Below are 23,192 nucleotides of genomic sequence, written 5' to 3'. Positions count from 1 at the left end.
TTCCTATTCATTTATTCATTCATTTTTCACATTATGAGTTGCTTCCAATAAATTTTTACAAATCCTGAATACTGTAAACAGATGCACTCCAAAATGAAATTAGTACTATGTCACTACACCGAGTGCAGATCAGTGTGGGAGTTACAGAGCTAATTCGCAGTGTTCATTCCACCAAGAGGTTCTGATATACAACAAACCGACGACTACGTTGTGGAAGTAAGTGTTCCATGCTTTGCTTCCACCGCAGCGCATTTCAGTAACGCATAATGCAATCTTGGCATTGACCAGACAGTTACGCTGAATTGTCTGTTGGGAGACAAGGTATTTAAAAGAAAATTAGTAATTGGTTTGTACAGTTCCATTGCCTTATGACAAGTGAAAGCCTACTCAGTTTATATTTTTATTTTTTCATGCGTTATGTAGATTCTGTGCCTTGCACCAGAATGATTGCTAGGCAAATGCAATATTATTAAGTATTTTCCTTTCTATCTGTATCCACGTTTATGTGAGATCAAAGTCTGCGCCCTTCAATTTCATTGAAAATATTTCTAGGGAGAGTACAATGTTAGTAACGGCACCTATCGCACACTGCAGTGTGAACTAATGATGAACTTGACTCAAAATAACAGTGCGTTTCGGAGGGGAAGCAAGTTATCTGCGCCAAGTGAGTTAATCTGTGTATGAGCTACGGAGTGTTGTGTTTTGTTTACAACTAAGTAATACAACATTTTATTATGCTTTTAGATACTACTGATATTAAAATATGATGATGCACAACTAATATTATTTTCTGTACTGTAGGCTGCAACAATATGTAGGCCAAGAAATAACAGTCAGAATGCCAATCATAGTGCGTCTGACAAAGAAATTTCAGGCCGTACCGGGAAAAACAGACAGTATAAAAACTTAATTTTGATGCTTTATTTCTTCAACAGTGAAGCTTGGAACAGAACATAAATTGGATGAAAATAACATGAAGGAAACGGTATGAAAAAGTCGAACTTCTCGCAATGACAATCAGAGAAGCGAGTGAGGAATATTTGGTTCCAAAAAATCCGTAAAACGGCAGACAAAGCTTTACGGGAAATACAAAAAGGTGGAAGTGAAAACTGTTTTAGAAAGCAACAAATTTATTTCCGAGGACATTCAGAAAACAATACTGTACGATAATGTTTGAAGTTTGTCCTTTCAGTAAGACGAGTTCTTAAATCAAGCGAACAAACTTGCAGAGCTACTGAAAACCAAGTATCGCTTGAATGACACAACAACGAAAACGGGTAAATTAACTACGATTTTATGTAAGGACGTGAGGACGCACGTCTGAGGGCAGCTCAATTCGCGAGTTTGCAGCGGACAACAGGTACCAGCAAGGAACAAGTAGGCAAACTACACTCATGCTCATAAATTAAGGATAATGGTGACACATGGTGAAACAACGCTCTGGTGGGCGGTTTGCGGGTTTAAATCACCTCGGCGTATGACCATGTGGTGCATTTGACCTGCGGTCGTCGCACGGTGGCGCTGGCATCAGTCCACATACGCAGAGGTGTGTTGGTGCATGTCAGAGTACGGTGCAGCGAGTAAGTGTGTAGACGTTTTCAGACGTGCTAATGGTGACTGTATGTTGAAAATGGCTCAAAGTACACATATTCATGTTATGAGGGGTAGAATACTAGGATGAATGGAGGCTGGTTAGACACAGCAGGTCGTAGCACGGGCCCTCTGTGTGCCAGAAAGTGTGATCTCAAGATCAAGGCAACGATTCCAGTAGACAGGAAACGTGTCCAGGGGCTTCAGTACGGGGCGTCCACAGTGTACAACACCACGAGAAGACCGATATCTCACCACCAGTGCCCACAGACGGCCATGGAGTACTGCAGGTAGCCTTGCTCGGGACCTTACCGCAGCCACTGGAACTGTTGTCTCCAGATACACAGTCTACAGATGACTGAACAGACGTGGTTTATTCGCCCGGAGACCTGCAAGGTGCATTCCGCTGACCCCTGGTCACAGAAGAGCCCGAAAAGTCTGGTGTCAAGAACACAATACATGGTCATTGGAACAGTGGTCCCAGGTTATGTTCACGGACGAGTCCAGGTATGGTCTGAACAGTGATTCTGGCTGGGGCTTCATCTGGTATGAACTAGGAACCAGATACCAACTCCTTAATGTCCTTGAAAGGGACAGTTTGGAGGTCGTGGTTTGACAGTGTGGGGTAGGGTTATGATTGGTGCACATACACCCCTGCATGTCTTTGACAGAGGAACTGTAACAGGTCAGGTGTACCGAGACGTCATTTTGCACCAGTGTGTCCGCCTTTTCAGGGGTGCAGTGGGTCCCACCTTCCTCCTGATGGATGATAACGCACAGCCCCATCGAGCTGCAATCGTAGAGGAGTACCTTGAAACAGAAGATATCAGGCGAATGGAGTGGTCTGCCTGTTCTCCAGACCTAAATCACATCGAGCACGTCTGGGATGCTCTCGGTCGACGTATCGCTGCACGTCTTCAAACCTCTAGGACACTTCAGGAGCTGTGACAGGCACTAGTGCAAGAATGGGAGGCTATACCCCAACAGCTGCTCGACCACCTGATCCAGAGTATGCCAACCCGTGTAAGTAGGCTGTTTAGGTTTTTATGTTGGTAACGCCAAACAGCGCTCCGTATGAAAATCACTGACTGTGCTGTGTGCAGTCTGTGGCTGGTTAGCATTGTTGGAATATTCGCTATTGTAGTGTGGGGCAGTTGGATGTGAACATCGCGTAGCGCTCCGCAGTTGGAGGTGAGCCGCCAGCAGTGGTGGATGTGGGGAGAGAGATGGCAGAATTTTGATAGCTGACGATCTGGACGTGTGCCCATCAGAAAGAGTAAATTTATAAGACTGGATGTCATGAACTGATTATATATATATTATGACTTTTGAACGTTATTAAGGTAAATACATTGTTTGTTCTCTATCAAAATCTTTGATTTGCTGACTATGCCTATCAGTAGTTATTGCCTTCAGTAGTTAGAATCTTTTATTTAGCTGGCAATAGTGGCGCTCGCTGTATTGCAGTAGTTCGATAACGAAGATTTTTGTAAGTGATTCATGAAAGGTATAGGTTATTGTTAGTGAGGGCCATTCTTTTGTAGGGACTATTGAAAGTCAGATTGCGTTGCGCTAAAAATATTGTGTGTCAGTTTAGTGTTGATCAGAATAAGTACAGGGAGTAATGTCTGAGTACGTTGAGTTTTGCTCAGCTGTTTGAAAATCAAATAACGTAAGGAGTTTTCCAGCATAGCAATTCCTTAATTTTTCTAAGGGGACATTTCACCCATTGTGCGGCCTGTGTACATCTACATCTACATTTATACTCCGCAAGCCACACAACGGTGTGTGGCGGAGGGCACTTTACGTGTCACTGTCTTTACCTCCCTTTCCTGTTCCCACGGTTACCAAATAACCGTGTGACGAAACGCGCCGCTCTTCTTTGGATCTTCTCTATCTCCTCCGTCAACCCGATCTGGTACGGATCCCACGCCGATGAGCAATACTCAAGTATAGGTCGAATGAGTGTTTTGCAAGCCACGTCCTTTGTTGATGGACTACATTTTCTAAGGACTCTCACAATGGATCTCAACCTGGTACCCGCCTTACCAACAACTAATTTTATATGATCATTCGACTTCAAATCGTTCCGGACGCATACTCCGAGATATTTTACAGAAGTAACTGCTACGTACACCTGTGTACGTGTGCATGGTGATCGTAGCCCATATTGATGTCGGGGTACATGTGCCGGAACTAGTGGCGTTTTGTAGCACGTGTATTTCGGGACGGATTTCTCAACTTATCACCAATATCGTGGACTTAAAGATTCGTGTGGTGTGTATTCTCTGTCTACCTACGCTATTAGCGCCAGTTTTGTGTAGTGCTACGTTGTGTGGCACTACATTCTGCAATTTATGAGCATGAGTGTACATCCCAGCTGCCGGTATGAACGTCTGTAAGGTGCACTGACATCCAAAAACGGTGCTTCATATTATTTGTCAGGCCATGTACTGGAATTTCGTAAAAGATTACGGGTCCGATACTGCTCGACCTTCCCCTGCTCCTGCGAGTACAGTAGAGGGTAATTCTAAAAGAGGTAGAAGTAGGTGAGAGAGGCGGACTCACCGAGGACGAATATGACGGGCACCTTGGGCACCTCAAACTTGACGTGCGCGCCGTTGTGCAGCGGCGAGGCGCGCCCCTCGGGCTCCGGGGTGCGAGGCGGGCCGTCGTACGTCCACGCCTCCCGAGGACCACGCCCGCTCTCCTCCGCCTGCCGCGCCGACGAGCTCCGTTGCTGCTCTGCAACACGCCCGGGGCGCCGGGGCTGTAGCCGCTCTCTGCCACTGCCGCTTCTAATATTTCTGGCCTATTCAGCCATCACATTAGGCCCCAGGAAGCTACTCCCAGGACAGTGGAGATGCAAGAAGCATAGAGATGGCGCAATGTGGGATGAGCTACCGGTGACAGATGTTACGAGCTGCATTCAAGTTCTAAGGCCTCCGAATTTTTTTTCTAATTAACTACTCACCCGACATCGATGAAACTGGCGTTACTTCTCGACGTAATCACCCTGCAGACGTACACATTTTTCACAACGCTAACGCCCTGATTCCATGGCAGCGGCGAAGGCCTCTTTAGGAGTCTGTGTTGACCACTGCAAAGTCGCTGAGGCAATAGCAGCACGGCTGGTGAATGTGCGGTCACAGAGAGTGTCTTTCATTGTTGGAAAAAGCCAAAAGTCACTAGCAGCCAGGTCAATTGAGAAGGGACCATGAGGAATCACTTCAAGAAACTGTTGCGTAACGTTCGCTCGATGTGCGGGTGCGTTGTCTTGGTGAAACAGCACACGCACAGCCCTTCCCGGGCGTTTTTGTTGCAGTGCAGGAAGGAATTTGTTCTTCAAAACATTTTCGTAGGATGCACCTGTTACTCCGTAGTGCCCTTTGGAACGCAATGGGTAAGCATTACGTCCTCGCTGTCCCAGAACATGGACACCATTATTTTTTCAGCACTGGCGGTTACCCGAAATTTTCTTGGTGGCGGTGAATCTGTGTGCTTCCATTGAGCTGACTGGCGCTTTGTTTCTGGATCGAAAAATGGCATCCACTTCTGATCCATTGTCACAACCGACGAAAAGAAAGTCCCACTCATGCTGTCGTTGCCCGTCAACATTGCTTGGCAACATGCCACACAGGCAGCCATGTGGTCGTCCGTCAGCATTCGTGGCACCCACCTGGATGACACTTTCCGCATTTTCAGGTCGTCATGCAGGATTGTGTGCACAGAACCCACGGAAATCACAACTCTGGAGGCGATCTGTTCAATAGTTATTCGGCGATCCCACAAAACAATTCTCTCCACTTTCTCGTTCATGTCGTCAGACCGGCTTGTGCGAGCCCGAGGTTGTTTCGGTTTGTTGTCACACGATGTTCTGCCTTCACTAAACTGTCGCACCCACGAACGCACTTTCCACGTCTCCTTCAACTGTCGATGAATTTCAATTGGTTTCACGCCACGCAAATTCAGAAAACGAATGATTGCACGCTGTTCAAGTAATGAAAACGTCGCCATTTTAAGTATTTGAAACAGTTCTCATTTTCGCCGCTGGCGGTAAAATTCCATCTGCCGTACGGTGCTACCATCTCTGGGACGTATTGACAATGAACGCGGCCTCATTTTAAAACAATGCACATGTTTCTATCTCTTTCCAGTTCTGAGAAAAAAAAGTCGGAGGCCTTAGTACTTGAATGCACCTCGTAGATTCGGTACCATTCCCGTGAGAACGACCACCTGCATCATGCTGCTGCTCTGTGATTGACTGCTGTGCTTATTGCCTGCTGTGCTTATTCAGCCATCACATTAGGCTCCAGGAAGCTACTCCCAGGACAGTGGAGATACAAGATGCATAGAGATGGCGCAATGTGGGATGAGCTACCGGTGACAGATGTTAGATTCGGTACCATTCCCGTGAGAAAGACCGCCTGCATGATGCTGCTGCTCTGTGATTGGCTGCTGTGTTCGGCGGTAGGGCACCCAAAACGTTAAACTTTAGCCGCTATTATTAATTAAACCTGTCATCCAAATTACTTCATTTATTTAAATAAACATCTCTCAACAGCCAGCTATCTGTCAGTCATTTCAAAATTATTAAAATCAAAGTATTACTAAAACAAAAGACTGACGATATTACTGCCGATGCACTTCGATGGCACTCAGATCACGCCTTGCTGGCTTGGCGCGCGAAGTGTCTCGGGCAGTCCGGCTCTCCAGTTCTGGGAGTTCCAGTAGACAGACATATTACAAAATTGTTAAGGCTTTCGTGGCCACTTGTTGACAAACTGTCTATTGGCTCCTGTCTCGGGTTCTTCGGCCGACGTTCATCTGATGATTTTTCTGACGTTTCGCCAGCACAAGTGGCTGGCATTGTCAAAGCTTCACCCTCTATTGCCGGTGGTGAACTGGAGCCGAGCTCGCGGGCGCAGACTATATGTCCCTGGCGCGGCAACGTCCGAGGGCTTCTCCGCGGTCATTTCTGGTGCGGTTCTCCTCTTGCTACCTGTGACGGTAGTTCGCTGGAGTACGGGAAGCCAGGATCCGTTTACCTTAAGGCTTTCCTCTTTCTTGTTCAAACTGTTCGCGTGTTTTTGTATTTATACAGCTTCTCTGAAAAAGCGCGTGTGATAGTGCTTCTCTACAGCCAGAACTTCCGTATCGGCGAATTTTATTACGTGGTCGGTCTCATTCAGTGCGTGCTCTGCCACGGCCGATTTCTCCACCTGCCCCAACCTGCAATGTCGCTTATGCTCTTTGATCCTGGTGTTAATGGATCGTCCAGTCATTCCGACATAAACTTTTCCGCATGTGCATGGTATACCTTATATTCCAGACATTGCAAGTGGGTCTCTTTTCTCCTTCGCCGATCTAAGACACTCTTTGATCTTCCTTGTCGGTTTGAAAATCGTCTTTACGCCATGTTTGCGCAATATACGGCCGATTCTGTCCGTCACTCTGGGAATGTATGGCAGAAAGGCCGTACCCGTCATTTCTTTTTCTGGTTCCTTACTTCGCCGAGTGTTGGGCTCTGTTACACTTCTAATATAATTCTGGCGAAACGTCAGAAAAATCATCAGATGAACGTCGGGCGAAGAACCCGAGACAGAAGCCAACAGGCAGTTTGTCAGACAGACATATTGTCTGTTATAGCAGTATTTGTTTCATGCAATATTATTTACTAAAGTTCCGTCCATCGGTAGGTACAGACATGTTGTCTGTAATAGTAGTATTTGATTCACGTAATTTTATTCTCCAGTTCTGACGGTTCCAGTAGGCAGACATGTTGTCTGTGGCAGGATGTATTTCATGTTATTTTAGCCAGATATAATGACTGTGGACAGATATGTTCAATACGTTGTGATCAAGAATAGATTGTCGTGTCTATATCAATAAAAACGCGAGTGGCTTCCCAAATGAGTTACAGTTTATTCGTAGCAGCAGTTCCTTGCGAAGTTAATTTCAGCCTCAAGAAAAAGAATCCACGACCAGCGTGCTGTTTTTCGCGCTGGGGACATCATCATCATGAAGACAGCAGGTTAGTGAAGTGTACAAGAACTTATGTATTCCACACAGGGCAGTGGAAACAACTAGGCACCTCACGTGTACTGCATGCACAGTGAAAATGTTCTTAGTGACACGTCATCTGCAGTAATGCAGAGGAGGTAAAGAAGGACGAAAGTATTAACACTATCTCACTTTAATTCCTTTTTTCTTGCCGTAGGCTGCGGCTCCACTCACCGCGGAGGAAACAAAACAGTTTCCGAGTTAAATCTAGGTCACACCGGACGTCACAGCGGCTTTTCAGGCCGACCGTAGACGGAACGAAGCAGCACCCTGTATCATCTTCAAGCATTCTCTGAATGGAAATTTGGCGTTGAGTGAACGGTAACGTCGTTCAAAAATGTTCATATACTACTAGCCATTAAAATTGCTACACCAAGAAGAAAAGCAGATGATAAACGGGTACTCATTGAACATATATACTAGAACTGACATGTGATTACATTTTCACGCAGTTTGGGTGCATAAATCCTGATAAATCACTACCCAGAACAACCACCTCTGGCTGTAATAACGGTCTTGATACGCCTGGGCATTCAGTCAAACGGAGCTTGGATGGCGTGTGCAGGTACAGCTGCCCATGCAGCTTAAACACGATACCACAGTTCATCAAGAGTAGTGACTGGAGTATTGTAACGAGCCAGTTGCTCAGTCACCATTGACCAGACGTTTTCAATCGGTGTCAGATCTGGAGAATGTGCTGGCTAGGGCAGCAGTCGAACATTTTCTGTATCCAGAAAGGCCCTTAATCTCGACTGCTACTGATACGAGGCCATTGGGATCCAGCACAGCGTTCCGTATTAGCCTCCTCAACCCACCCATTCAATATTCCGCTAACACTCATTGGATCTCGACCAACGCGAGCAGCAATGTCGCTATACGATAAACAGTAATCGCGATAGGCTACATTCCGACCTTTATCAAAGTCGGAAACGTGATGATACGCATTTGTCCTCCTTACACGAGGCATCACAACAACGTTTCACCAGGTAACGCCGGTCAACTGCTGTTTGTGTATGAGAAATCGGTTGGAAACTTTCCCCATGTCAGCCGCGCGGGATTAGCCGAGCGGGCAAAGTCGCTGAAGTCATGGACTGTGCGGCTGGTCCCGGCGGAGGTTCGAGTCCTCCCTCAGGCATGGGTGTGTGTGTTTGTCCTTAGGATTATTTAGGTTAAGTAGTGTGTAAGCTTAGGGACTGATGACCTTACCAGTTAAGTCCCATAAGATTTCACACACATTTGAACATTTCCCCATGTCAGCAAGTTGTAGGTGTCGCCATCGGCGCCAGCGTTGTGTGAATGCTCTGAAAAGCTGATCATTTGCATATCACAGCATCTTATTCCTGTCGGTTAAATTTCGCGTCTGTAGCACGTCATCTTCGTGGTGTAGCAATTTTAATGGCCAGTAGTGTAATTTTGAATTCCTAAGGGACCCGACTGCTGAGTTTATCGGTCCCTAGACATACACAGTCTTTAAACTAACGTATCCTAAGAACAATACACACACCCATGTCCGAGGGCGGACTCAAACCTCCGTGACATGGCGCCTCAAACCGCGGGCCATTCCGTGGTAACGTCGCCTACTATCATCTGTAGTTAGCCTGCTCCCACTGCGCTTACCCATGTCAAAAGGCCCTTATACTAGGGTTGGGAAAAACCGACCGGTTAAAAACCGAAAACGATGTTTTAGTTTTAAACTACAAGATGCTACTCCAGGCGGATGTAAAATGAATGTGGGCAACGGAAGATAATAAACGCTAAAATGAAGATTTGGCCCTGTCTGACTACCCCCTGAAGCTGATCTTAGGATCTCTTAATTCTATAAATTACACTCTAAACATAAATGAATGATAAACGTTGTTCCTGCTTATACATTTATTGTAGAAAAAACCTTTATATTACAAAGTTTATATTTCCTAAGTAAAATTACTAATCAAGTGCCCATCTCTGCCCCTTATTGTGACTGCGCGATTTAATATCAATAACGCGAAATGAATGACATCATCCACATACCAAACACTGGAAAACACAACTTGAAAGATGATCTACGGTGGTCTGGAACCTCAGTGGGAATAAACTCACGTGATCACAGATGTTAAGCTTTTATGTCCCTAATAAGCCGAGGCAATTTGAGATATCACGGTATGTACTGCATCCGGTGCGTCGAAGTGATGGTTCTCGTACTCGTCTGCGACGATGGAAGAACTCTAGCCACAAATAAATTCTTTCAGACACTAGGACTGCAGAAGACGGTCATCTGACTAATATACTCTAATACTGTCTTCTCCTATCTGTGTTCTACAGACGACAAACGCGAACTCCCAGCCACAAGGACGGAGTTCAGATAACGTCTCAATGTAAGTATAGGCAGAGGAAGTGCTCTCAAATACTGATCACTGCGTACCCAACGACGACTTCCAACCCGGAGGTGAAATCCAGAATCGTATAGGTTCGCAACAGTACAGTGCCTAACAGTTCTATCTCTCCTGAGAGCAAAGACAGTAAGTCCGTCTGTACCAACAAAGCTGATGTCGAGCTGCAGTCACACATGGGCGTTCACAACGGAAGATCTCGTCTCTCCACCACTGGCTGCCGAGCAGTTCTAGGCGCTTCAGTCTGGAACCACGCGACCGCTACGGTCGCAGGTTTGAATCCTGCCTCGGGCATGGATGTGTGAGATGTCCTTAGGTTAGTTAGGTTTAAGTAGTTCTAAGTTCTAGGGGACTGATGACCTCAGATATTAAGTCCCATAGAGCTCAGAGCCATTTTTTTCTCCACCGCTGGCCTCCCAGCAAGGCTCAGCTCCCCACCACCGTAATTCCGAAAACGAATCATCTTACCGAAACCAAGGAATATTTTCCCTCTCTGCAGATTCTTCCGAACGCCGACCAACCATATTTTAGTCTTTTGTCATCCAGCGCGAAAAGTTAGTGAGGAAAAACCTATACTTGTACAATGGTACGCTTCTAAGAAAAATCTTTGGAAATAACCCAGCTTGCATGCTTTCCGAGGTGCCGCTTCTTCATTCCTCTCGCCTGCCTCCAAGATTTCCGTAGTTTCCGAAGTATAATTCTTCCGATTCGGCTACACTCTGGCCGGTCGCGACTCTATTGTGCCCCAGCGCTTAGGTGCTACGACGTTCATTTTCCTACTTCCTGTGTTTAAGCAGGACCAATACACCTGTGTGGGCCTTCTACCCAGGACTTGAGTTTCGTCTGCCGTTTCATTTCCACTGTTGTTCCAACCTCTACTAGAATATTAATAAAGACACTCCGTCACCTTTCATGCAGTAAGCGTTAACAATTGTTTACAGACGTACATGACAATGTCAGTCTCCTTTAAATATTCATATATACGACGTACTACCTATCAAATAATACCTAATATCATTGCAGATCGCGGCAAAGAACGTGGATGAGTGCTTGTAAGGTGCGAAATTATAGCCACCTTACAAAATAAATAGTATTTCTCGGGATTTGTTTGGTCTCGGTTACAACACACCTTTTTTCTTCATTTTTGACTAATAACTCGGTAAATAACCGTCATATCAACATGCCACAGCAGCAGTCCTAAAATTTTTATTGTTTAAATAAAAGCATTTTTTTAAAAAAACGAGTACTGTTTACTCATACCATTTCCATAGCTTTGAAATATTGGTTTATTACAGGAATTCGGAAAAACGATCAACATTATTTTCATAACCACGCCTACAGCTAAAAATTAGCAACAAACAAATGACGTAGGAATGTGTAATGTAATAAAATATAAATTTTATATTTGTTTTGTGACTATTAGTGTAAAGTAATAAAATAAAATATGAGCCGTGACTTACACAAATAAGATATTCACATTAATGCAATGTCTCAGCATAAAAGGAATATTATTAACAGTATAATACGTTGTTTAATTTAGCCCGACGAGTATAAGCACTCAGTAAACTAGCTCAGTTTTCAGGGTAGTTACGTAATTGTCGAAACATCGTGGTTTCGTCTCGATTCCCCAGTATAAGATAACAAGATTAGCGTCTACAAATGAAATCCTGGAATCCTGTGACCAGACCTCTTCTGTCTGGGATGTTATCTCGTTATATAAAGAAAATCTGTAAGTAAAATTGTTAAATTATTAGTAGCTGCCTCCGGTCTCGTGGGATCTGGAATAAAGTTAATTGTCCTAACCGACGGCACGTCTCGTAGATGAGCTAAAAGAAATTTTTAAGATTTTTCTACGATGGCGCCTAACAATGAAAATTCTTTGTTAAGGCCCATATCTACTAAAGACAATAAAGGTATCAGATTTACAATAGATTGACCACATACACAAATTCTTTTGAAGACAAAATAACAATTATATTTTTTTGGGTTTTAAATTCAGCTTAAATTATCAGCTGGTACAGCAAGATGAGCTTTACACAAGAACGTCCTCTTAGGTCCGAATCCAAGCAGATAAGATAAGCGAATGACAAAGGAAAGATAGCTCATGCATAGAAACGCTAGAGTCCATGGAATAAAATGTCCATTGTAGTTCTATCTCTTCTTCTTTGGCGTACTTGTCGATTATTTATAAAATTTGTCGTAATATTTAATTTACATTTTTTTAAACCCAAGTCCACCCAGAAGCAACAGTACAACTGGAATGGATACAGCAATGCACAGGCAGTAATTTAACTTTTTTCTTGCGGCGTCGCCTATTAGACGGTATCCTTATACGTCCATACGTCCAGTGGACAAAAGATGCTCCGATGTGGTCTGCAGTGTGTCGTCCTCTAACATCATTTGTATTGTAGAATGATATCATTCCTAGTTTGGAAGTATTTAATGAAGTGCGGTAGGAATTAAGTTCAATGCTCCATTTGCTTTAAAAGATTAAAAACTGCAGGAGGGTCGACAGACTTTTGACATCATGTAAGGAGAGGAAGTTCGCAATGTTCCTTGGAGAAGACGCTCCATTTGATTGATAAATCTATAATTTGATTGAAGCGCTGCAAAATTGGGGTTAAAACGCAGCCCTTCATTTTGCGGTTGCTTCAGGATGAAAAACGGTTCTCATCACAAAGTGACGATGCAGTGAAGCTACAAAATTGTAACCTTCCGCTCCCGTCATCGCCGCGCAATCTTTGCTGGCGATAAACAGAACGATTTCGGGCACAACCTCATATCGATCAAAATCTCCTATTCTTCACCTTCATTAGAATTTTTCAATCTTTATTCAAAGTCTACTTTTATTACAGGAAGTAACAGCAGCAGAAAACCGAAAATATTTCAGAATCCGGTTGTTCTGAACGGTTTTAACAGTCAGGGTTAATTGGAGCTGAAAAGAACCGGTATAACCGAAAACCTGTTATTTCAGTGGTAACTGTGATCTCCTACACGGTCAAATAATTTGTCAAACTTTACTGTGCTTGCCTAATACTTCACAGTGTATGGTGGAGTCTGACACTTTTGTCAGACATAGAACGTAATTGAGAGAAATTGTGATTGACGGAAAATTTGACAAGATGGCGGACGACGCTTGCGTTGATGTTTTGCCAAGTTTTTCTTTTCAAATGTTTTTACGGCGCTTTACCTGTTATTTCAGTTGCCGGGAACTGAGTAAATTTTACTGTGTGATCATTGTTACGAACATCCGTTATTAATTTCGTGTTGCCCATTAACAAAGTCAACTACTACCATTGCTAGTTCTTTAAAGCTGATACTACAGTCTTCCCACTGGTAACCTTTACTCTGTCATAGAATGGAATTCGCATGCAAAAATCCATCCAAATACACAACATTCACACATGTAAATTTTAATAATATGAAATAGCTTCTGCTGGCTAAAATGTAATACCACGTGTCATCAACGAGTTTATAGTTGCTTGCTACGTTATTATCGTTAACTTATAACCAGCTCTCATATTATATGTAGCAACTGCACTTCACATCTGATTCTAACTCTTCACACAAACGCATTCTACAAGAATCAAGCAAATATAAAAAAATGGTGGTATAATTTTACCTAAGAGAATGCTTCTAAATAAATATCATGCTTGTTTAAATAAGAGACGGAACTGTTTAAACTGCTTGTATTAATACTTGTTATCCGCTGAGCGCTGTCAATGTTTTTCGATGCTCGAAATTATATGTGATGAAGCTGTCCCTTCCGATGGGGGCTGCCACTGCAACTGCAATCGTTTTGTTCGCTGAAGCTGCATCCAGTGCGACTGCCCCTCCTTGAGTATCCCACAATTCTCTGTTAGAATTATTTATGTTACTAAATGAATGATTAGTCACTGTACCCGGCTAAACCCTGGTATTCGTCTGGATGGAAGGAAAGTTGGCACGTTCACTGGGTACGGATTATGTACGATCTAATCAGCTTATCAATTTACGATGCGCTTTTACTTCACAAAGAGCGGATTTTCGAAAACGAACAGTGGTGGAACGCAAATTAAAACAGTCATGTTTATTTTGTTTCCATCTACTTATTTTTTTCTTTTCAGCCTTAGACTGGGTATTAGTCGGATTTAATTTTATTTAAGCCTTTGTAGATTTCATGCAATTGTAATTATCGTACTATTTATCCCCTTTCCAAAGACAAGACGATGATGTATACTTGATGGTAACTTTTGAGGCTTTTTGTACGTTCTTGGAAAGTGAATGTCTGACTTGTTTTCTGTAAGTTCGATCAGTACGGATCAACCGATAGTTGATTTAGAGTTTATAGACAGTCTGAAGCTTGAAGGGAATGGAATGAGCAAGGATTCGTTACTGTCCCAAATGTATGGCAATTTTACGGAGTACGCTGTGGTTCTACATCCATCACAGTGCCACTCGTTTGTCTCTTTTTCCGGAATATGCCGAAATTTCAGAGGTAGCTAGGGGGCGACCTGGGAATGAAACGAGAGGCTATGATTTTGGCAATGATCACTCGTGCCACGTATTTGGCGCTTTTCTCGGAATATACGACGACTTCCGAGGTGGTGGTTGGGCGGCACATTTATTAGCACCTTTTTTATACATAACATACCTATTTACTTTGACTGATTCGGGAAGCATCCAGAACTGGAGGAGGTAACAAGAGCTGAGACGTTATGTGATTCACTTCAGTGATTGCCATGTAGAGTCAAATTTACAACGGACTTGAGAGCACGAACAGATTTATCAGTATAACATTGCACTTCATCCGACCTATAAGCATGCATTTAGTCAGTGAGGAAGAGTGTCATAAAGCCGTTGTGTCCTCCCCTCAGACAATGTGGCCCACAACTATTGTAACTGGTCCTTCACATCGCTTGTTTTGTTGTACGGCGCAAAAACAACCAGGGTCATACGCTCCCTTGGCATCGCGGATATTGGAACTAGGGCAGAGTTCACGTACCAGTTGGTTCCAGACGTTTTGTCGGGGAGATATCTGGGGATCTCGTTGGCCACGGGAGTACCTCAACATCACTCGGACTGTTCGTAGAGACAATCGCATAGGGGGGAAATCACTGTTCTGTTGAAAAATGACACCAGGACACCAGGACAGTGTCAAGAGAGATAACATGAGGACGCGGGATGCCTCTAACATACAGTTCTGACGTCAGAGTTCCCTCAGTCTCCACCAGCCGCTACCTGAAGTGGCGCCCGGTGGAACCCCACACCATGACGCCAGATGTAATACAGCTGTAGATTCGAAGAATGATACCTCTTGCCAACTCGCTACTATACTCACCGACGATGGCCATACGGAGTAGTGCACAACCGCGATTCATCACTGATCACAATGTGATGCCATTCATCAACAGCCCATTCTTCCCACTCTGGGCACCAATTCAAAAAAAATGCCGTTTGTGTTGTGGTGTTAACGGCAGTGTACACATATGACCGTAATTCCCTACTCCGGCGGCTGCTTGTCTCCGACCAATGGTGCGAGATGATACAGATTGGTGCAGGATGTCCTCTACTTGTCCTATTGTGGCAGGAGTAGTTGTTAAGGAGTCACGACATGTTTGTTAAATAATACGGCCATCCTCCGCTGTGGTGGTCAGACGTGATCGAACAAAAGCTTGAAGACGATTATGCCTGCACACACGTTCATCGGGCCATTGTCTCATCCGAATGCCCCACACTCTTCCAGGTGCTGACAGTGCTGCCTCACACTAGTACGCCACCTCTCCGTGTATTTCACAGTGATGACGCAACATTTGAGTCTGTTCACAGCGCTTATATAGCCTACCAGACTTGGTAGCAAAGCTAGATACGAAAACCACAAATGCACTTAGCTGATCGTTCTGCCTTTCACAGAGAATTGCAACACTCATCATTTCCAAACCCGCCGATAGTATCTCAATGTACAAAGTTTCACTGACGTACGCACATGTCTTTTGGGCCCATCATTTTTTTTTTTTTTTTGTCAGGCGGTGTATATTTCATTGTTCAGCCTAGTATCTTCCTGCAGGTTACGTCACAGTGACATCGATCGACTGCAAATCTGTCATTCGTTGCACCAATCAGATACAAGAAGCGATTAAATCAAAATGAGCCAGAATAAGAAAGTAAAGTAGCTCTTTATTATTTTAAAAATAATCGCCACAAGTCTTTATACGTTTGTCCTGCTGCGAGACGAGACGATCAATGCCTTCACCTAGGTGTACATCTCTTCGTCCGAAGCAAATCGACCATGAATGTCTTTCTTCACGGCTCCAAAAACATGGTAATCACATTGGGAGAGGCCAGGACTCTATAGAGGATGTGTAAGGGCTTCTCAGCGAAACTTCTAGAGCCTGGTCGAAAAATGTGAGCAGATATTACCCTGCAACAGAATAACACCGTCCGTCAATATTCCTGGGCGTTTGGACCCGATAGCGTGCTTCATTTCTTGAAAAGTGTCCACGAACCATTGTGCGTTAACTGTGGCGCTGTGTTCCAGAAAGTCAATGAGCAGCGGACTCTTGCAGTCAAAGAAATATGTCCTCCTGACTTCCCCAGAACTGGCGTGGTTATTGTGTGAACCACCCTGCAAAAGTTCCGCTGGAAAGTCCTTACACGTCCTGGCCGTCGATTTGCTTCGGATGAAGAGACATGTGGCTGGGTAAAATCATGGTTCCTAGACAACCGCAAACGTTTTTCAGTGAAGACACTGACCGTCTTGTCTCACAGTGAGATAAATGTCTACATCTACATCTACATCCATACTCCGCAAGCCACCTGACGGTGGTAACTCTATCGGTTCTCCCTTCTATTCCAGTCTCGTATTGTTCGTAGAAAGAAGGATTGTCGGTATGCTTATGTGTGGGCTCTAATCTCTCTGATTTTATCCTGATGGTCTCTTCGCGAGATATACGTAGGAGGGAGCAATATACTGCTTGACACCTCGGTGAAGGTATGTTCTCGAAACTTTGACAAAAGCCCGTACCGAGCTACTGAGTGTCTCTCCTGCAGAGTCTTCCACTGGAGTATATCTATCATCCCCGCAACGCTTTCGCGATTACTAAATGATCCTGTAACGAAGCGCCCTGCTCTCCGTTGGATCTTCTCTATCTCTTCTATCAACCCTATATGGTACGGATCCCACACTGCTGAGCAGTATTCAAGCAGTGGGCGAACAAGCGTAATGTAACCTACTTCCTTTGTTTTCGGATTGCATTTCCTTAGGATTCTTCCAATGAATCACAGTCTGGCATCTGCTTTACCGACGATCAACTTTATATGATCAACTTTATATGATCTTTCCATAAATTATCTGGGAGTACGCATTAGGAGTGATCTCCTAATGCGTACTCCCAGATAATTTATGGAATTAACTGCTTCCAGTTTCTGACCTTCTGTTTTGTAGCTAAATGATAACTGTTCTATATTTCTATGTATTCGCAGCACATTACACTTGTCTACATTGAGATTCAATTGCCATTCCCTTCACCATGCGTCAATTCGCTGCAGATCCTCCTGCATTTCAGTACAATTTTCCATTGTTACAACCTGTCGATACACCACAGCATCATCTGCAAAAAGCCTCAGTGAACTTCCGATGTCATTCACAAGGTCATTTATGTATATTGTGAATGGCAACGGTCCCATGACACTCCCCTGCGGCACACCTGAAATCACTCTTACGTCGGAAGACTTCTCTCCACTGAGAATGACATGCTGCGTTCTGTTGTCTAGTAACTCTTCAATCCAATCACACAACTGGTCTGATAGTCCATATGCTCTTACTTTGTTCATTAAACGACTGTGGGGAACTGTATCGAACGCCTTGCGGAAGTCAAGAAACACGACATCTACCTGTGAACCCGTGTCTATAGCCCTCTGAGTCTCGTGGACGAATAGCGCGAGCTGGGTTTCACACGACCGTCTTTTTCGAAACCCATGCTGATTCCTACAGAGTAGATTTCTAGTCTCCAGAAAAGTCATTATAGTCGAACATAATACGTGTTCCAAAATTCTACAACTGATCGACGTAGGTCTATAGTTCTGCACATCTGTTCGACGTCCCTTCTTGAAAACTGGGATGACCTGTGCCTTTTCCAATCCTTTGGAACGCTACTCTCTTCTAGAGACCTACTGTACACCGCTGCATGAAGGGGGGCAAGTTCCTTCGCGTACTCTGTTTAAAATCGAACTGGTATCCCATCAGCTCCAGCGGCCTTTCCTCTTTTGAGCGATTTTAATTGTTTCTCTACCCCTCTGTCGTCTATTTCGATGTCTTCCATTTTGTCACCTGTGCGACAGCCTAGAGAAAGAACTACAGTGCAGTCTTCCTCTGTGAAACAGCTTTGGAAAAAGACATTTAGTATTTCGGCCTTTAGTCTGTCATCCTCTGCTTCAGTACCATTTTGGTCACAGAGTGTCTGGATATTTTGTTTTGATCCACCTACCGCTTTGACATAAGACCAAAATTTCCTAGGATTTTCTGCAAAGTCAGTACATAGAACTTCACTTTCGAAGGCTTTAGCTCTGTTTATGTTTGCTGTGAAGTTCCCTTTGCTTCCGCAGTAGTTTTCTAACTCGGTTGTCGTACCACGGTGGCTCTTTTCCATCTCGTACGATCTTGCTTGGCACTTACTCATCTAACGCATATTGTACGATGGTTTTCAACTTTGTCCTCTGACCCTCAACACTATCTGTACTTGAGACAAAACTTTTCTGTTGAGCTGTCAAGTATTCTGAAATCTGCTTTTTGTCACTTTTGCTAAACAGAAATACCTTCCTACCTTTTTTAATATTTCTATTCACGGCTGAAATCTTCGATGCAGTAACCGCTTTATGATCGCTTATTCCCTGTTCTGCGTTAACTGTTTCAAATAGTTCGGGTCTGTTTGTCACCAGAAGGTCTAATATGTTATCGCCACGAGTCGGTTCTCTGTTTAACTGCTCAAGGTAGTTTTCAGATAAAGCACTTAAAAAAATTTCACTGGATTCTTTGACCCTGCCACACGTTATGAACATTTGAGTCTCCCAGTCTATATCCGGCAAATTAAAATCTCCACCCAGAACTATATCATGGTGGGAAAATCTACTCGAAATATTATCCAAATTATCCTTCAGGTGCTCAGCCACAACAGCTGCTGAGCCAGGGGGCCTATAGACACATCCAATTACCATGTCTGAGCCTGCTTTAACCGTGACCTTCACCCAAATTATTTCACATTTCGGATCTCCGTCAATTTCCTTCGATACTATTGCACTTCTTATCGCTATCAACACGCCTCCCCCTTCACTGTCCAGCCTGTCTCTGCGGCATACGTTTCAATCTGAGTTTAGGATTTCATTACTGTTTACGTCTGGTTTCAGCCAACTTTCTGTCCCTAGTACTATATGGGCATTGTGACCGTTTTCCCCTGGAACATTTATGTTTTAACGTTATGGTGATTACTTTTGAAATAATAAACAGTTTTCTTACTTCTTCCATTCGTCTCGTTTTTATTTGATTGCACCTTATATTCAGCATGTTTATCTTTTAAAAAATTTTATCTTATAGTATGAGAAATTTTATTATTTATTTTGTTAGATATACCTCTTCCACATATGTATGTGATATACACTGATGAGCCAAAGCACTATGTTCACTTGCTTAACGTCCGGGGTGATCTAGCGGCTAGCGTTGCTGCCCCTGGATCACAGGTTCAAATGGTTCAAATGGCTCTGAGCACTATGGAACTTAACATCTGTGGTCATCAGTCCCCTAGAACGTAGAACTACTTAAACCTAACTAACCTCAGGACGTCACACACATCCATGCCCGAGGGAGGATTCGAACCTGCGACCGTAGCGGCCGCGCGGTTCCAGACCGGGCCGGTTCCAGACCGCGGCCGGCCTGGATCACGGGTTGCCTGGTTCGATTCTCGCCCGTGTTGAAGTTTTTCTCTGCCCGTGGACTAGGTGTTTGTGTAGTTCATCACTTCATCATCATCATCATCATTTGTGACAGTGGTTAGATCGGACTGTGAAAAAATTGGGACTTTCTACAGGCGCTGATGACCACGCAGTTGAGAGCCCCACAAAACAAACATCATCATCATCACCTGCTTAACAGCGTTTTGGTCCACCTTCAGAAAGCAGCATAGCAGCGAGTTTGCAAGGTGAGGATCACACAAGCCCTTGGGAGGTATCCAGAGGCTACGCACGGCTCACACAGTTCCTGTAAACTGCTGCCCACCGGTCTGTGGGCGTGTAGCTGCCGCCTGATACCGCCCCGTGTGATCCTATCAGACGTATCCAAGTGGAATGTCCCCAACAGCACAATACAAACTGGCCTGAATCAGTGACGCGAAGCATGTTTTGTGCAGTAATTCCCCTGGATGGCGAGGTATTTGGCCATGGCCATCGGCAAGATACGTGATTAAGATGGCCTGGTTACACGTTTTCACTGATGTTGTTGTTGTGGTCTTCAGTCCTGAGACTGGTTTGATGCAGCTCTCCATGCTACTCTATCCTGTGCAAGCTTCTTCATCTCCCAGTACCCACTGCAACCCACGACCTTCTGAATCTGCTTAGTGTAGTCATCTCTTGGTGTCCCTCTACGATTTTTACCCTCTACGCTGCCCTCCAATACTAAATTGGTGATCCCTTGATGCCTCAGGACATGTCCTACTAACCGATCCCTTCTTCTGGTCAAGTTGTGCCACAAACTTCTCTTCTCCCCAATCCGATTCAATACTTCCTCATTAGTTATGTGATCTACCCATTTAATCTTCAGCATTCTTCTGTAGCACCACATTTCGAAAGCTTCTATTCTCTTCTTGTCCAATCTATTTATCGTCCATGTTTCACTTCCATACATGGCTACACTCCATACAAATACTTTCAGAAATGACTTCCTCACACTTAAATCTATACTCGATGTTAACAAATTTCTCTTCTTCAGAAACGCTTTCCTTGCCATTGCCAGTCTACATTTTATATCCTCTCTACTTCGACCATCATCAGTTATTTTGCTCCCCAAATAGCAAAACTCCTTTACTACTTTAAGTATCTCATTTCCTAATCTAATTCCTTCAGCATCACCCGACTACATTCCATTATCCTCGTTTTGTTTTTGTTGATGTTCATAGTGGTACAATATCGATGATCCCGTACCCACTGAGGTATGACGATGCCGCTACGTCAACATGTGAACTTGTAGCGATTGTCTGCTGCGGAGCCCCATGTTCAACAATGTGCTGTGTACGGTGTGCTCCGAACCACTTGTGCCTGAACCAGCATTGCATTCTGCCACCAGATGTGTCATAGATCGCCGCCCACCTTGCTTTACAGAGTTAGAAAACCTCCGACCTGCACTTTCTGCGACAAGGCAATTGTATTCAACGCTTTGTCCCCTTCTGGCGGTTTCATTATCTTTTACTTTCTAGCCGTAAGAGATTACATTGAGTTAAATAGGATACATTCCTTAGTAAAGAATCATCCTGCGTGTAACTTGTCGTTTCTCAATATCAGCAGGTAAGGCATAATGTGTGTAAAAGATTGTGTGTAGCGGCAGGAACGACCTCTTGCTGACCAGTATGATTTCACAAGTTATTTTCGGAGTTCTTGTAGTTTACGAGATGCTATGGAGACAATCATAAACTCTGGGTATCTTGATCAGCATGGGAGACAGGGGTCACCGAGAAACAACCATGTCAATAGAGAGCAAACATATACGATACACTCAAAATACAATTCTTGCTTATAGTGTGGCAATTCCTGAGTCTTATTCTCTTGCATACTTGATTTTGTGTACGTAGTAAATCTGGTCATAGTAAATACATGGCAGAAGAGTTGTAAAAAGGAGCAAACCTGTATGATTCGGTCTTAATCTGGGAAAGTGTTGCCTAATTCGTAAACAGTTACTGCATCAATACACGCCAGAAACATTTGTTGCTGTTGTGGACATTCGGTAAAATAATTATAAAAAAGTGCCAAAGCGAAAGCTTGGGAAAAAGGAGGAAATCTCGGTTCAATTCCCGCTCTCGCACCTTTTTAGATCAGTAACGACACGTTCCAAACACAAATACGAAGTTCAGAAGATGTGAAAATAAGAGAAAAAAATTTAACACTCGAAATTATAATAAACAATTCTATGCGTTGTTTATTCCATTTACATTAAAATGTACTAGTAAAGTTAGAGGTATTACATGTTTCAGATGTCACAGTCATCGAAGAAAAGACAGACAGTCAAATCGACTGCGACAGGTGGCGCAATGGTTAGCTCACAGGACTCGCATTCGGGAGGACGACGGTTCAAATCCCGTCCGGCCGTCCAGATTTAGATTTTTCGTGACTTCTCTAATTCACTCAAGGCAAATGCCACTATGTTGCATTCAAAGGGCACGACCGATTTCCTTTCCCATCCTTTCCTTATCCCAGTTTGTTTTCCGTCTCTAACGACCACCCTGTCGACGGGACGTGAAACTCTAATATTCTTTCCGAACGGTGAAAACTGGCAACGAATTAGAATGGGTACTTCTTGTAGGTAACACCGGCCTCAAGAGCATCGTCACATAGTCACGGATAAGCTGGGCTGGGAGTCTTTGCTGAGGCTATAGCTGAGTTTGGGTAGCAGCTTTACGAGTTGGGAGGCTCAAGTATTGTTTAACCGATAGCCAGGAAGTAATACACTCAAGCGCCAAAGAAACTAGTATAGGCGTGCGTATTCACATACAAAGATATATTAACAGGTAGAATACGACGCTGCGGTCGGCAACGCTTGTACAAGACAACAAGTGTCTGGTGCAGTTGTTTCATCGGTTACTGCTGCTACATTGGCAGGTTATCAAGATTTAAGTGAGTTTGAAAGTGGTCTTATAGTCGGCACACGATCGATGGGATACAGCATCTCCGAGGTAGTGATGAAGTGGGATTTTCCCGTACGATCATTTCACAAGTGTACTGTGAATATCAGGAATCCGGTAAAACATCAAATCTCCGTCATCAGTGCTGTTGGAGAAAGATCCTGAAAGAACGGGACCAATGACGACTGAAGAGAATCGTTCAGCATGACAGAAGTGCAAGCCTTCCGCAAATTGCTGCAGATTTTAATGCTGAGCCATAAACAAAGCGTCAGCGTGCGACCCATTCGACGAAACATCATCGATATGGCCTTTA

At 44.0% G+C, this 23,192-nt stretch overlaps 1 protein-coding gene across 3 annotated transcripts in view; it reads right to left on the bottom strand.

Annotated features, from left to right (window-relative positions):
- Nucleotides 1-23,192, bottom strand: part of LOC126272536 (uncharacterized) — a 431,400-nt gene that overhangs the window by 346,941 nt on the left and 61,267 nt on the right. For 2 of the 3 annotated variants that reach the window (XM_049975451.1, XM_049975452.1), the window contains exon 2: nucleotides 4,159-4,335. The exons of the other annotated variant lie outside the window; for it this stretch is intronic. In XM_049975451.1, coding sequence (XP_049831408.1) covers nucleotides 4,159-4,335 — 177 coding nt within the window. The remainder of the gene's footprint in view (nucleotides 1-4,158; nucleotides 4,336-23,192) is intronic. 3 annotated transcript variants of the gene reach the window in all.

This window comes from Schistocerca gregaria, chromosome 5 (genome assembly GCF_023897955.1).
Source record: "Schistocerca gregaria isolate iqSchGreg1 chromosome 5, iqSchGreg1.2, whole genome shotgun sequence".
NCBI lineage: Eukaryota > Metazoa > Arthropoda > Insecta > Orthoptera > Acrididae > Schistocerca > Schistocerca gregaria.
This window is presented reverse-complemented; position numbering and strand designations above follow the sequence as displayed.